The 13,868-nt window shown below is 41.5% G+C and overlaps 1 protein-coding gene across 11 annotated transcripts in view; it reads right to left on the reverse strand.

Annotated features, from left to right (window-relative positions):
• Positions 1-13,868, reverse strand: part of TANC1 (tetratricopeptide repeat, ankyrin repeat and coiled-coil containing 1) — a 230,094-nt gene that overhangs the window by 146,423 nt on the left and 69,803 nt on the right. For all 11 annotated transcript variants that reach the window (XM_073883696.1, XM_073883708.1, XM_073883759.1 and 8 more), the window contains one exon: positions 4,885-4,963. In XM_073883696.1, the coding sequence (XP_073739797.1) occupies positions 4,885-4,945 (61 nt within the window). In that variant the 5' untranslated portion in view covers positions 4,946-4,963. The remainder of the gene's footprint in view (positions 1-4,884; positions 4,964-13,868) is intronic.

Consider the following 13,868-nt stretch of genomic DNA (forward strand, 5'->3'; position numbering starts at 1 on the left):
CCCGGGATCGAGTCCCACATCGGGCTCCCTGCTCTGCAGGGAGTCTGCTTCTCCCTCTGACCCTCCTCCCTCTCGTGCTCTCTATCTCTCATTCTCTCTCTCTCAAATAAATAATAAAATAAAATCTTTAAAAAAAAAAAAGATTTTATTTGACAGAGAGAGACACAGCGAGAGAGGGAACACAAGCAGGGGGAGGGGGGAGGGAGAAGCAGACTCCCAGCCGAGCAGGGAGCCTGATGCAGAGCTCCATCCCAGGACCCTGGGACCATGACCCGAGCCAAAGGCAGACGCCTAACGACTGAGCCGCCCAGGTGCCCCATCAGTCTATATTTAATTGAGGCAGTACCACAATTAAAAGTTCACCCAACTTTGTTCTTCTGACTCAGCATGGAGCTACCTCCACACCAAAGCAGAGCACCTAGAAAAGTTGGATAGGGCAAAAGGCTATGGTTTCAAGACTGGCAGAGGACAGGAGAAGGAATGCATACAGAGGGAGAGGGACCACCCTCCTCTCAGAGGCCATGGGTCTTGCTTGCCTAACGCTTCCAGAATGATGCCAGTATCTCTGGGATTAAAAGAAAAAAAAACAAAACTGTTATCAGCTGTGAGCTATAATTATACTAAAGATGTTGGGTAAAATCAGTATTTATTTCTTGGAGACCAATAGGAAAAAAAAAAAAAAAAGTCCAAAAAACTAGCCAAATCATTTACTATGTGGACACAGTAGCTATTCTAATGAGCTATACTAAATATCTGCGCTTGGATTTTGTAGTAGAGGGGACCTGCCAATGTCGATGACAGAAGAATCCTCCACAGCACATGCCTTGGTGGGAGGTGAAGTCCACTTTACCCAACAGAGGCTAAGAAGTCAAAATACATATTTGTCCAGCCTCTCTTGCAGCTAGAAGCCAGGCATGGGAACCAGGTTCAGCCATTTAGAAACACTTGCCCCACACTTTCAGTTTTTCCTTGGCTATTCTTAAGCATTTTCTCTTCCAGATGAATTTTTAGATCAACTGGTTATGTCAAGTTAAAAAAAAAAAAAAAAGAGACAGGATTTTTCTGGGCAGTGAAAATATGGCGTATGATACAGATACAGATCATTACATATTTGTCCAAACCCATAGAATGTACCATACCAAGAATGAACCCTGACATAAACTGTGGAATTTATGGTGGTGATTATGATGTGTCAGTGTGGGTTCACCAGTTGTAACAAACGTACTACTCTGGTGGGGGTTGCTGATCCTGGGGGAGACTACGTATGAGTGGGGACAGAGGCTACATGGGAAATCTCTGCCGCTCAGTTTTTCTGTGAACTTCAAACTGCTCTAAAAGAACAAGGTCTTTAAAAATAAAATAGTTGGGATTGCATTAGGGATTAAATGGAATGCATAGGTAATTCTGTAAGAGAGAGTCAGTTTAAAATACTGCATCTGCCCATTTGGGAACATTGTTCTTCTGTTAAGTGCTTCAGCAAAGTTTTATTCTTCTCTTCAATGTAAGGTTTGCACACTTTTTTTTTTGGTTAATAAAGTTTTTGTTTCTATTATAAAATGGGACATTTCCCCATGCATTGTCTAAATAGTGTTGTTGTACAGAAAAGATATTAATTCCCTACACTGCTCTTATATCAACTCTAAACTCTTATTTTGGTCCAGATTTGTATTAGAATACTCTCAATATACTTACAGTAATTATTTCATCTTTAAATTAAATAGGTTTAATAAGAACAACATGGAAGTTTTTTGATAGCAAAGGTCACTTAAAATAAAAAGACATGGTCTCTCCTCTCTGGAGAGCCTCAAAATAAATACCACATTTGCTTAAGATCAAGGTCCTAACATAAGAGCAGGGAGAGGAAAAAAAATATATATATAAATAAATATATATACATATACACACACACACACACGCCCTCATCTAGCTCTCCCCACACTGTGGTTTAATATTGATTTTTTGCTGCCTCAGGCCTAACTCGAGGTCAAGAGAAACACAGTGCTCATTTGCACTGATGGATAGTGGAACAAGGCAAATGTACTTTCCTCAAAAACATTTTCAAGTTTTTAATATTGTATTTGACACAATTCTACAGCTTTCAGAAAACACGTTTTGCTTAGCTGTAAGCATTTCCTAGGTTAAGAAAAAATTTTTTTGCTATTTTTAGAGTTCACTCAGGGTTCAATAGTTTAATACTATATATATTTCAAATACCCTTATATACATGTAACTTAAATTTCAATACCTGCTAAAATTTTGCCAGTAATTTAAAGTAGATACATGGGACATTTTCTTTTGGGATAGGAACTGAAGGTGTAACAACTTTTCAATATTTCTGAAAAATGTTTGTTTTCTTTTGAATACTAAATTTAACTCAGTGATTATGTTTTCTAAATTCTCAAAGCCAATTCAACAAAAAAAAAGGGGGGGAGGTTCAAGATTGTAAAAACAATCTACAAAGGATATGTAAAATGCTGAGCTCAATATTTTAGACACAAATATTTCCTAAATTTCTATAATTGTTAGTTCAAGTACATAAAAATGAATTTTCCTTTGTCTTTGCAACAAAGATTGGTTTTAATTGGAAACAGTAGAGCAAAATTTTTCCATATTGCAGGAGATATTATTACTCAAGTTTCAGGGCAGTCTCCGTAGATTAGCCAGCTTTAATTTACAGAGAAACTTAGCTATGATCTACTTATATAATGAGAGTTGGCACAGAGCTCAACATATGAATGGTCAAATTCCAAGTATTTTCCCCAATCATCTTGTGACATAACTTCATCAAGATTTAAAATTCCATCTGCTTTGTTCCCCAACTAACACAACCAGGTTCTAGTTAAGAGAAAAAAGGCACATACCATACAGATGTTTTATGAGAAATGTTCCCATTCCTTTTTCAAGTTGGTTTGCATTAGTGAAAAGTGTGGGAATTATTATGAAGAAATGATTCAGAAAAAACAGTAGTTGCTCTTAAAGACCAGAGAGGGGAATAAACCCAAAATCACATGTTCTAAAATGGGAAAAGTTACAAGTGCAAACTATGTTCACTGTCTGGCCATTCTGAAAGGCAGGGTGCCCAAATCATTACTGTACTGTTTGTTATTTCACTGGCACTGGTCAAAGAGGATGGTGGGTCTGTTGTGAAAGACTCCATTACTAAGTAGGGAGTTTTGGCTTGGAGACCCAGGCCACTGGTTGGGCAGCTCCAGACAGACAGCTTAGGACCTAACTTTATGCTGGAAATTACAAAGACATCTAAAGAAGCAAGTAACAAAGTCCCTAGGATGAACGTCAGATGAGCCAAAACTGGGGGTGGGGGGGTGGGGGGGTGGAGGGCGGGAATTTTTTTAAACCGCTTTCAGAAAAATAAAGAGAAGGATATTTTGGCCTTGACCCAGCAGAGGGTGAATGTCCTCCTGGACAGAAATTGTGTGAACTGAAAATTCTCCATAGTAACAATTCTAATTAATTATTCAAAGGTAGGGGTTGGTTTCTTAAGGTTAAAAGCTGACTATGGTCTCTTGTTTCTATCGTTAAAAATTGAATTCTTTTCTTTGTATCAGCTTATGCAGGGATTAATAAGAAGCTTCTGATGGAATCTTAACAGTAACTTTACAATAAAGACTCTACTTTTAACGTAAGTTTGCCATTTGCAGACTTTTTGGTTTAAGATTTAACAGAAAATTTGTCTAAGTTCCATATAACTAAAAAGTTTAAGCCCTCTTATTCTATGACGTAAGTACAGAAACAACAGATATTAACATTGTCATAACATTACATACATTATGTAATTATATACTCACATAATATGTAATAAAAGGTATTACAAGGGCTTTTCAAATGAAGAATTAACTATAATTCAGTGATGTTTTAGTAATAAGTGGATTTATACTTTAATAGAAATCAAAACTGAAGTGTTATTCAATATACAGTAACTCAGAAAACCAGCCACTTTCCAACTCTGGATTATCGTAAGTTTGCAGAGTAAAATAGCACATTTTGGGGAAATTAATCCATGCTAACAGATTTTTATTGTATAATAATGGTAAACAATATGTAATTTTTCTAGAAAAATAGGCCACGAAGTGGTCACCAAAATAACATTAGAAGAGTTTATCACATGGAATGCAATGAAAAGTCACAATGACCACATAAGCACCAGAAGTCTATAAACAGGAATGAAATCCAAGCCAAATGAAGTAGCTCTCATCATAATGAAAACTAGCAGTCTGGCACTGAGTGAGGCTACACCTGTTAGGCGGAAAATTTGATACTCAAAAGATGAGGACCAGTCAGCCAGCAGTTGGTCAAACATATAAAATGCAATCACGTGTGGGAAAAGAGAAAGGGCTTTCTAGAAACCAAATTCCTGGACACACCTGCTATCCCTCCATGTCTATAACTCTGACTGCCTCTGGATCTGAATGATCTGTTAAAATTATGAACCTTACAAGTCTTCTGGGGAAGGATTTGGTTCGTAACCCAAACTCAATTTTTAAAGTCACTACCCACAAGAAAGCTCAGAAATAGGGGCGCCTGGGTGGCTCAGTCAGTTGGGTGTCTGCCTTCAGCTCAGGTCATGCTCCCAGAATCCTCGGATAGAGTCCCACATCGGGCTCCCCACTCAGCGGAGACTCTGCTTCTCCCTCTGCCCCTCACCCCACTCGTGCTCTATCTCACTCTCACAGTCTCTCTCTAAAATAAGTAAAATCTTAAAAAGAAAAAAAAAAAAGCTCAGAAATACATTTAGTTTCTCAGAGCTTCCAGTATTATGTGTGTCCTAACCCAGAACACTCCTTGGACCCATTCCCAATGCAATGGTGTCCACCCAGCCTGGAGTGCACAGGTGCGACGGCCCCACAGACACCTGCTTGTACATACCTGTTTCTCTCCTGCTTCCCTTTCCTCCCTCACGGCTCTTCTTCAGCACAGCTTTTAACATTTTCCACACGCTTTGCTTCTAAAGAGAAAAGGAGGGGAGGGAAGAGGAATTAGGGGTTGTGAGCTGGAATATAATTTACATACTGACATAAAAAGTAACTTGGGCTCTAAGAGATTGCTTAGGAAAATGTAAAGGTACCCTGAGTCTTACAGTAATTTTCTGTGAAGAAACTAAGATGGGGAACTAAATGTTAAAGACATAGGAGTGTTTTATAACTTTTAATGGTTCACTCTATTGTTATGAAAGTTACACACACGCACACACACACACACACACACACACCAGGGCATTCTCAGCATTCCACATTGAATTAAGGTTACAAGGCTAAATCTGGGCACATTACTGTAAGATGTCTGGCACAGGAATTCAGATCTCCTAACCCCAGCTCATCAAAAGAAAACATGAGAATGGAGAATCAACAAGATAATGGTTAAGAAGAAAGCTTGTTTTGCAGATGCTACTGATTATATAACCGCAAGGAAAACATTTGGAAGTTTATCAGATTAAAACATACCTTATAAGCATTTGCAAAATAAATACAACAGAAACACATTTTAAAGCTGATGTCAGGAGCCCCAATCAAACAGCATACACAACAGTGGGTTTTTACTACATATGGTTAGGACTTTTTGGGGGGGGATGGGGAGGAAAGTAGAACAGTCTGTGCCACTACAGCTGAATCCTTAAAATGATAAGCTGCATTTTTAAACAGGGTTGTACTGAGCATGGAAAAACAACACAATGGCCCAGGCCTAAGATGAAACCTAAAACCGTCCCTATAGTAAGAGACAGACAAAAGGACCATTATTTCATCACAGAGTCTCCTACAGCTCTCTTTTTCCTCCAGTAACTCAGATGAGATGGCTGGACAACTCCCAGCAGTAACAAAACCGAGTGGGTTGTGTTACCCATCACAACCTTGTTAATGCACTAAGGGCAGGACGGTGGAAGGCAAGCAGGCTGCTCCCGGAAGAAGAGGGGGAGAGGGGCTAAGAGGGAGAAACTCGTGTGTAGAGGAGGGTCCCACCTGCCTATTGAGCGTGAATGCTCGAAATGGCCTTGGTGTAGCAGCCCACACAACTGCTCGACCCCATAGTGAAGCAGAGCCTCTGTGAGGGCAGAGAGAGGGAAGAGTCCCTAAGCACTGCCATTCAGAGTCACACAACATTAGCCCACACAGTGACCTTCTGATCATTTGGTCCAGGGCTGTATTTATTTTTCCAAGTCCTTTGTTTCCCTGATGAAGAAACAGAGACACTGGAAGGCTGACTGCCCAGGGGTCACCCAGCTAATTAATAGCAGGGCCCAAATCCAAATCTGCAGACTCCCAGGAGGGTCCTCCTCCTCCCACTGCTCTGCCTCTCCTCTCAGAAAATGAAAGCTTTGGGCAACAGCTATCAAACAAATGAACAAACAAAAATCAACAAATCAACCCACCCTAGAGATACCAGGAGGACAGTATCTTTAAGCAGAATCTGGAGAAAGCTATAGTGAAGTCTGATAGGGTTAAATCACCTTATAAACAAGTCTCTACACACAAAAGGGGCATGGCTTACAGCCTAATTCTTCTTTAAAATGCTACCTCAGTGAACCGTGGTGCAAAGATCTGGGTTTCACCTGAAAGGCAAGCACAGAATCTGGGGAGAGGACCACAGTGTGCTTCTACAAGTAACTACGGAAACACAAATTTCTCTTGACGGTCATGCTTAAAACACTGCAAAATGCTGTGTAAAAAATGGTGGACAAAATTCAGTAATAGATACCTGCTAAGCACAGATATTTTCTTTGCCAAAAAATCAATCAACCTACCTTCAGGATTTGTCATTTCACAAAGACTACATACTTAAAAAAAAATAAAAATAAAACACACCAACAGAGCCTGGCCACAGTCCCTTGGTGAGTTGTCCAGGGGCCCCACACTTCTCTGGATCACCGACTAGCTCGGGCCCCACCATGGCGGTGAGGCTGCCCGTGATCCATCACCCTGGTCATCTCCAACCAACAGCAGATCTGCTGTGCCACTGGGAAGACACATCCCACAGGACAAGGACTAAGACACACTGACTCAGGCATCTCATGCCAGACATCTTGGATGCCTACTTTGGGGAGCTCAGCTGTTTTCAGGATCCTCTTACCTTCCACGTCAGTGGTCTTGAGTCAAGTGAAAGAGGCTATCAGATAGCCACTGTAATTTTTCTTTCCAGTTCCTGCTTTCCTCCATAAATAGCAAGTCAAGGGGAAAAGCTTAAATTTATATTCTAAGACCTATTCAAACTGTGACCTGGAGAAACTTCAAATGAGTCTACACAAGTACAAAAGTCACTTCAGCTGTCATTTCTTTAAATTATATACTTTTGAGGAAGAGAGAAAAGACCAGCCTCTAGACCGGCGTCTGAAATTCTCTAAAGGGAGAAAACTTCCTATCATTTTCATTTAAAAGAAAATAAGAGTATAGGACATTAACCTTAGAAGACCAATGACCTGAAGGCACCTAGATTTCCTTATTTTTCTACTGCCATTCAACATCCAAGTTTCCCAGATACCATAAGTTCTTCCTTTTAAAAGGCCCAGAAGTTACATAAAGTACCAAACTTACTTTCCCTTTTTGGATTTCTCATTTACCACATAGAGTCTTTGAGGACAGGCACAACTTCTCCATGTTATGTGTTAGAATTCTGCACAGTGACTACAGTGATAGATAAAATATAACAAAGATCACCCTAGGTAAAACAGGGAGGATTTCAAAGCAAGACGAAATCTGTTTTGGCTTGCTATCACGATAGCAGCATCATAACCATGACTACCTTGTCTGAAATCACAGAATAACACTAGGATGAAAATTTTCCTCTTCTGGAGTGCCATACTGCCTATTTACATAATTCCAAGTTGAATCTGTGAGCTGAGGGCAAGGACTATGTTTATTCTTTAATACAAACAGAAGCCAGAACACAGGCTTCGCACACACTCTGTTCTCAGTTATTTGTTGACAGATTTAACTAGGCTGCAATGAACACAGATGAGCGATTTCCTCCAAATCAAGCAATTAGCCAACATTTATAGCAGTTTATAAGTTACAAGGAAAATTCCTATATATTTTCATTCCCAAGGAATGCCAGAAAACGCAGTTAAATTCATGTGACATCAGGCAATGAGATACTAGCGAGGAAAATGCTGCATTTCATAATACTTTCATGTCCACACCTGAATAACCTTAAAAACTCTCACAATCACAAAATCTTATTATCCAGTTATCCTGAATTTGTGCACACTCCATTGGAAGGAGCTTCTCCCATCAGTTTATCTGACCTCAGAGCAAAGCGTCTTCTGAAGGTGCCTCCCTTCTTTTGTCAATATCAAGCAAACCAGAACAGCAATATTTACAAGTGAAACACTGAAAAATAAGTTGTACATAATTAAGGATCCCCCTCCCCCCAGAAAACGGAAGACATCAAAAACATCCTCAACTTTAAGGGTTTGAAAATTTTTTCCCAACCAAGATTTGACTCATCTGAATAACAGCCATGTCCTGTGTATGGCTACTTTTAGAATTTACTTTCCATTAGCAACCTTTAATGTTTACTAAAAGAAAGGAAATGTGTGGCGGCAGTGGGGGGTCTAAAGCACCTTTCAAGATAAATAATATATAGAATAGAGCAAGTCAAGAAAACAAAGCAGAATAGAGACCACAAAAGGAAACAAAGAGGCCTGCTAGATGGGGCACTGGCTGTTGGCTGGAAATTCACGGAAAACTGTGTTATAGAAGCTTCCTGAAAGCAAGAGCCATATCTCAACATTCTTTTAGAGCTCCCATGAGGCTGGGGAAAAACAACCCTTGATGAATACTTGAAATTCCAGTAGGTCTCTCTCCCCGCCCCCACTTTTTTTTCTATAGTTGAAAAAGCCCAGGTATCAAGAGACCTAAGCCCAGCCCTGGTCTTCATGTTGTGACTGGGAACAAGTCACTGAACTTCTCTAGGATTCAGATGATTCGTCCAGAAAAGCTGGGGGAACAAGAGTGGCTACTGACCAAGCAATCAGAAAGCAACTGTATGATGTTATTGCCCCATTTCCACTGCTAGTATGGCATCACTGGGCTATAATTTATTCCCCAAGACACAAAGGCTCAACCATTCACTCTTTATTCAAAGCCATTCCACAAACCGTACATCTAATTCTACTGCTCTTTATACTTAGGCTTGTTGTAGGCAAAAAGACTTCCAATTTGAATAGGACTTATTAAAAAGCATAGTAAATTTACAGCCTCAAGTAATCTGAATTTAAAAGATTCCTGGGGGGGGGGGCGCCTGGGTGGCTCAGATGGTTAAGCATCTGCCTTCGGCTCAGGTCATGGTCCCAGGGTCCTGGGATCGAGTTCTGCATCGGGCTCCCTGCTCCTTGGGAGCCTGCTTCTCCCTCTGCCTCTCTCTCTCTCTCTCTCTCTCTCTCTCACATGAATGAATGAATGAATGAATGAATGAATGAATAAATAAATAAATAAATAAATAAATAAATCTTAAAAGATTTCTGGGCATGAAGTCTCAACTCAAATGTTTTCTGATGCACAAATTAAGTGGAAACTCTCTATTAGATTGAAATCACTTTCAGCCCACGTTTTAAATATTTTATAGGAGGATACAGAAGTTGCTTTGGGAAAAGTTTCTAAAAAAATAAACAAGCAAAAAACCTGACTCTCCTGAGGCACCCGGCTGGCTCAGTAGGTAGAGGATGCGACTCTTGATCTTGGGGTTGTAAGTTTCAGCCACATGTTGGGTGTAGAGTTTACTTAAAAAAGTTTAAAATCCTGACTCTCCCAAGCTGGTATTTCAAGTTACTAGAAAATTACTAATATGCAAGTTTGTTCAAAGAGTTTTCATTTTGTGAGCTACTTGACAAAAAGGAAATTTCACTTTAGGAGGAAAATATGAACAAGCTACTTACTTCTGGCTCCAAGAGCCATTTTTTTTTTTTTTTATATTGTGAAGAGATCTGTTGAGCCCAACTTTTTTTTTTTTTAAAGATTTTGTTTATTTATTTGACAGAAAGAGACACAGTGAGAGAGGGAACACAAGCAGGGGGAGTGGGAGAGGGAGAAGCAGGCTTCCCGCGGAGCAGGAAGCCCGATGCGGGCTCAATCCCAGGACCCCGCGATCATGACCTGAGCCGAAGGCAGACGCTTAACGACTGAGCCACCCAGGCGCCCTTGAGCCCAACTTTTAAACACTACTTCCTCCATAAAACCTTCCCAGGCCATGGCAGTCAACTCTACAAATCCCTCCCAGTACCTAGCAATGTACCTTATACACAAAAAACAGTAAGGATATTTTTTAAATGAATGAATAGCAGGTTGTTATGGAAGGGAACTCAATGGCAATTCTCTCACACAAGGGGTTTGGACCAGTAATTTTTTTTTAAAGATTTTATTTATTTATTTGAGAGAGAGAATGAGAGAGAGAGAGCATGAGAAGGGGGAGGGTCAGAGGGAGAAGCAGACTCCCCGCTGAGCAGGGAGCCCAATGCGGGACTCGATCCATCCCGGGACTCCAGGATCATGACTCGAGCCAAAGGCAGTTACTTCACCAACTGAGCCACGCAGGCGCCCTTGGACCAATAATTTAAGAATTGTTCTGGTACCAACCACTAGTTTCCAAATTTATGGTCAAAGTTATCTGGCCTATACACAATCAACAACTCATTTCCACAGCAGGATCTGTTCTCTTATCCAGTCTTCAGAAGGCTGCAGGGAGGTTTTATTTTGGTATTTCAAATACACATACAGAAGGGATAAGTACAATGACAGAAAAGCCAAAACCTGAAATCAATACATTCTCCTTCAAACCAGGAAGAGCTTAGACAGGGAGAAAACCAAGGGCAGCATTCCTGGCAATAAGCCTTATGTGTCCCAGGCCAATGGCTATTTACAAGACTGAGCACCGGTCTTGCAGAAAGCCCCTAGTCGCCAGAAGCTGTCTTTGGGTTGGATGCTTCTCAACCAAGCACCTACCTCCCTACCCCAATGGCAAGATGCTCCAAACGAGAAGACAAAATAACTGCGATATTATTACCACCACCACCACCATCCAGACATTCATAGATGTTTAGATCTGAGAAAGCAAAGGCATTTGCAAATCCACTTCAAAAGCCACCTCGGGACACCTGGGTAGCTCAGTTGATTAAGTGATCGACTCTTGGTTTCAGCTCAGGTCAAGATCTCATGGGTCCTGGGATTGCCCCGAGTTAATGAGCTCCATGCTCAGCGGGGAGTTGGCTTGAAAGAGTCTCTCCCTCTACTCCTCCCCCAACTTGCTCAAGCTCTCTCTCTCTCTCTAGTAAATAAACCTTAAAAAAAAAAAGCCACCCCAAAACTGCTCAAGGCCTTCTTACCCACCTGCTTCCTCCACTAAGCTGTGAGCCACTGATGGTCAGAACTTGCCCCACTCCCCACCCCAGCAGAGTATTTGTTTTGTTGCTTCAGTACCAATAGATATATTAGGGAGGAACATAATTTTAATCCATCTATAATTCCCAAAGGGAATAGTTGTAACTCAAAATAGACTGCCATCCTTTAATAAATTTAAACGAATATAACAGCCTCATTTAAAATGCAAGGCCCTGAGCACTGGAGGAACTTATCCTGACTCTCCTGGGTCAGCAAGATGCAGAGAGAGACAGGGTTACAACCTGATTTTCCAATTAAGGAAGCAGCACTGGGCTAGAGATTGCAGTTTTTCATTCTGCACAAATTTCTAAGTGTCTGTACCAAGCAAAGAGGGACACAAAGTCAAGCATAATATGACAGAGGGGGAAGAAAACAAAGTCAAAAAACATAGGCAGGAAGCTAGGAGTTCATGCCTCCATTTTCTCTCTAAAGTAAAAATAAGGTATGAGAGGAGCAGTAAAGGTTGAAAACAGCCTTTGCAGAAGAGACGAAGGCAAGCACAAGATTACAAGGACAGCTGAACAGCTCTGACTACCCAATCCAGGTTGCAGACCAAGCAAGCCATGGCACCCAATAATGAATCTATGCAGCTGCATCCTCTGATGCTCAGCCCCAAGAACCCCCCAGAAGAGGAGAGGACTGATCAGTGACTGGGTGTCTGCAGCACAGGTGCACCAAGACTGAGAAGGGGGCCCGTGTGACATGCTGGGAGTGGTGCTCCATGGAGTCAGGACTGGACAGGAAGGGGTGAGGCCCTGAGAGGTCTGATGGCCAGAGAAGACAGGGATGGGGTGTCAAGGAAATCAAAGAACGAAGACAGCCAGACTAAGTGAATGAGGGAGTTGAGAAAGAGTCCAGGCTTTTTAAATGAATTTTTAAATTTTGGATATGGAACAATTCCGGACAATGATGAAGTCCACATGATGGCCAAAAGCATGGTTTGGTAAAGTGGAAGGCCTTCAAATGAGGGTTGCTGGAAGCAACTTGATTCCTGGTACGGGGAGGGGCCATTCAGATGCTTACTGCAGTAACGGAGGTAGCATCTGGGGTATCAGCCATCATCCTAATAGCTAGTATTAAGCGTTGACTACAGGTCAATATATATATATCTATATAGAAAAACCCCCAAATAACCAAACCAAAACAAAACTCTATGAGATATGTATGGATTCTTTTTTTATAACCAAGGAAGCAGAAAAGCTTAGAGAGATTAACAACTTCCGCAAAGTTACACAATATGTAAAGATGAACCTGGAACTTGAAAGCTCAGGCACCAAGTGGCTGCTTCCAAAGGCTTGAATGAACTCGGGGACAAGGGGGTAGAGAAGTGACCAGGAGAGTGAATACAAGCCTCAAAGACAAGGTGGCTTGTGCAGGAGGGTGAAAGTGTAGTTGTCTTTCATCCAGCCAAGGCTGGGAGAAAGCCAATATCAACTCAAGCCCCAGTGGCCACGAGGTCAAAAGCCCATGGAGGACCACCTAGGGTTTGAATACGAAGCCAAGTCTTTGAACGTGCTCCCACCCTCTCACACAGCCCCGTAGAGGACGTGTCTCGGGTCACAGGATGCCCCCCTGTAAGGTTTACGGCAGCAGGAGACCCAAGCCCTGATCCTCCCTATGGCAATTATCTCCACAACAGCCACACGGACATTTCCTTCTTTCCCCTTCTTCCTTTCTGTGAAGCTTTCCACTTGTACCGTACAACAGAGTGACGAACTCCCAGCTTATACACACCAACTTCTTGATGTCTAGCAACTACAACTCCCTGAAGAAAGATAGAAGGCATTCCATAAACAAAATAGCTTTGGGCAAGTTATTCCCCCTTTCATGGGCTCATCTGTCTAATAGGGATACTGCTTCCTCTCTTGCTTGACTGGACAATCAGGCCTCTTCCACCTGCAGGAGCTATAATTTTATGGGCAAACTTTATTTCTGGTTCCTAAGACCACTGTCATCACAGTAGCTGATAAGCCATCACCCCAGATGAAAAAAGAGCCCCTGGCCGGAGTCTCGGGCATGGGCGATAAGCCTTTACAGGAAAAGGAGAAGAGACCTTGAAGACATGTCAGAAAGTCCATTTTTCAGAAACTGTTAAAAGGCACTCAATCAATCAGTGCCAACTGAATAAAGTTTGGTATTATAAATCTAAAGAAATTAAATTTTTTAAATTGCACGGCATCTGGCCTCAAAGTGAAAAAGGTCAAACAACTTCAAAGATGCCCCGTGAAAGGCAGCTATTCATTACACAAAGATCTCTTGCCTCTGTAGCTGACAGATGGATCCTTCACTTAAACCCGTGGAACAGAAGACATCAAAATCCCTCCTCCACTTCTGTCAGTGACTTGCTAGGATGCTCTGAACAAGGCGATAACCCCCCGCCCCCCACCTCCTGATTTCATTAGGATGAGAGTCCCCAATACCTGGTATAGTTTTTCACAACTCCCCCAGGTGACTGAAATGTGCAGCCAGCAACACCCACTTAACACT

Source organism: Callorhinus ursinus, unplaced genomic scaffold (assembly GCF_003265705.2).
Source record: "Callorhinus ursinus isolate GAN/ISIS: 27379988/994484 unplaced genomic scaffold, GSC_fseal_2.0 scaffold2, whole genome shotgun sequence".
Taxonomy (NCBI): domain Eukaryota; kingdom Metazoa; phylum Chordata; class Mammalia; order Carnivora; family Otariidae; genus Callorhinus; species Callorhinus ursinus.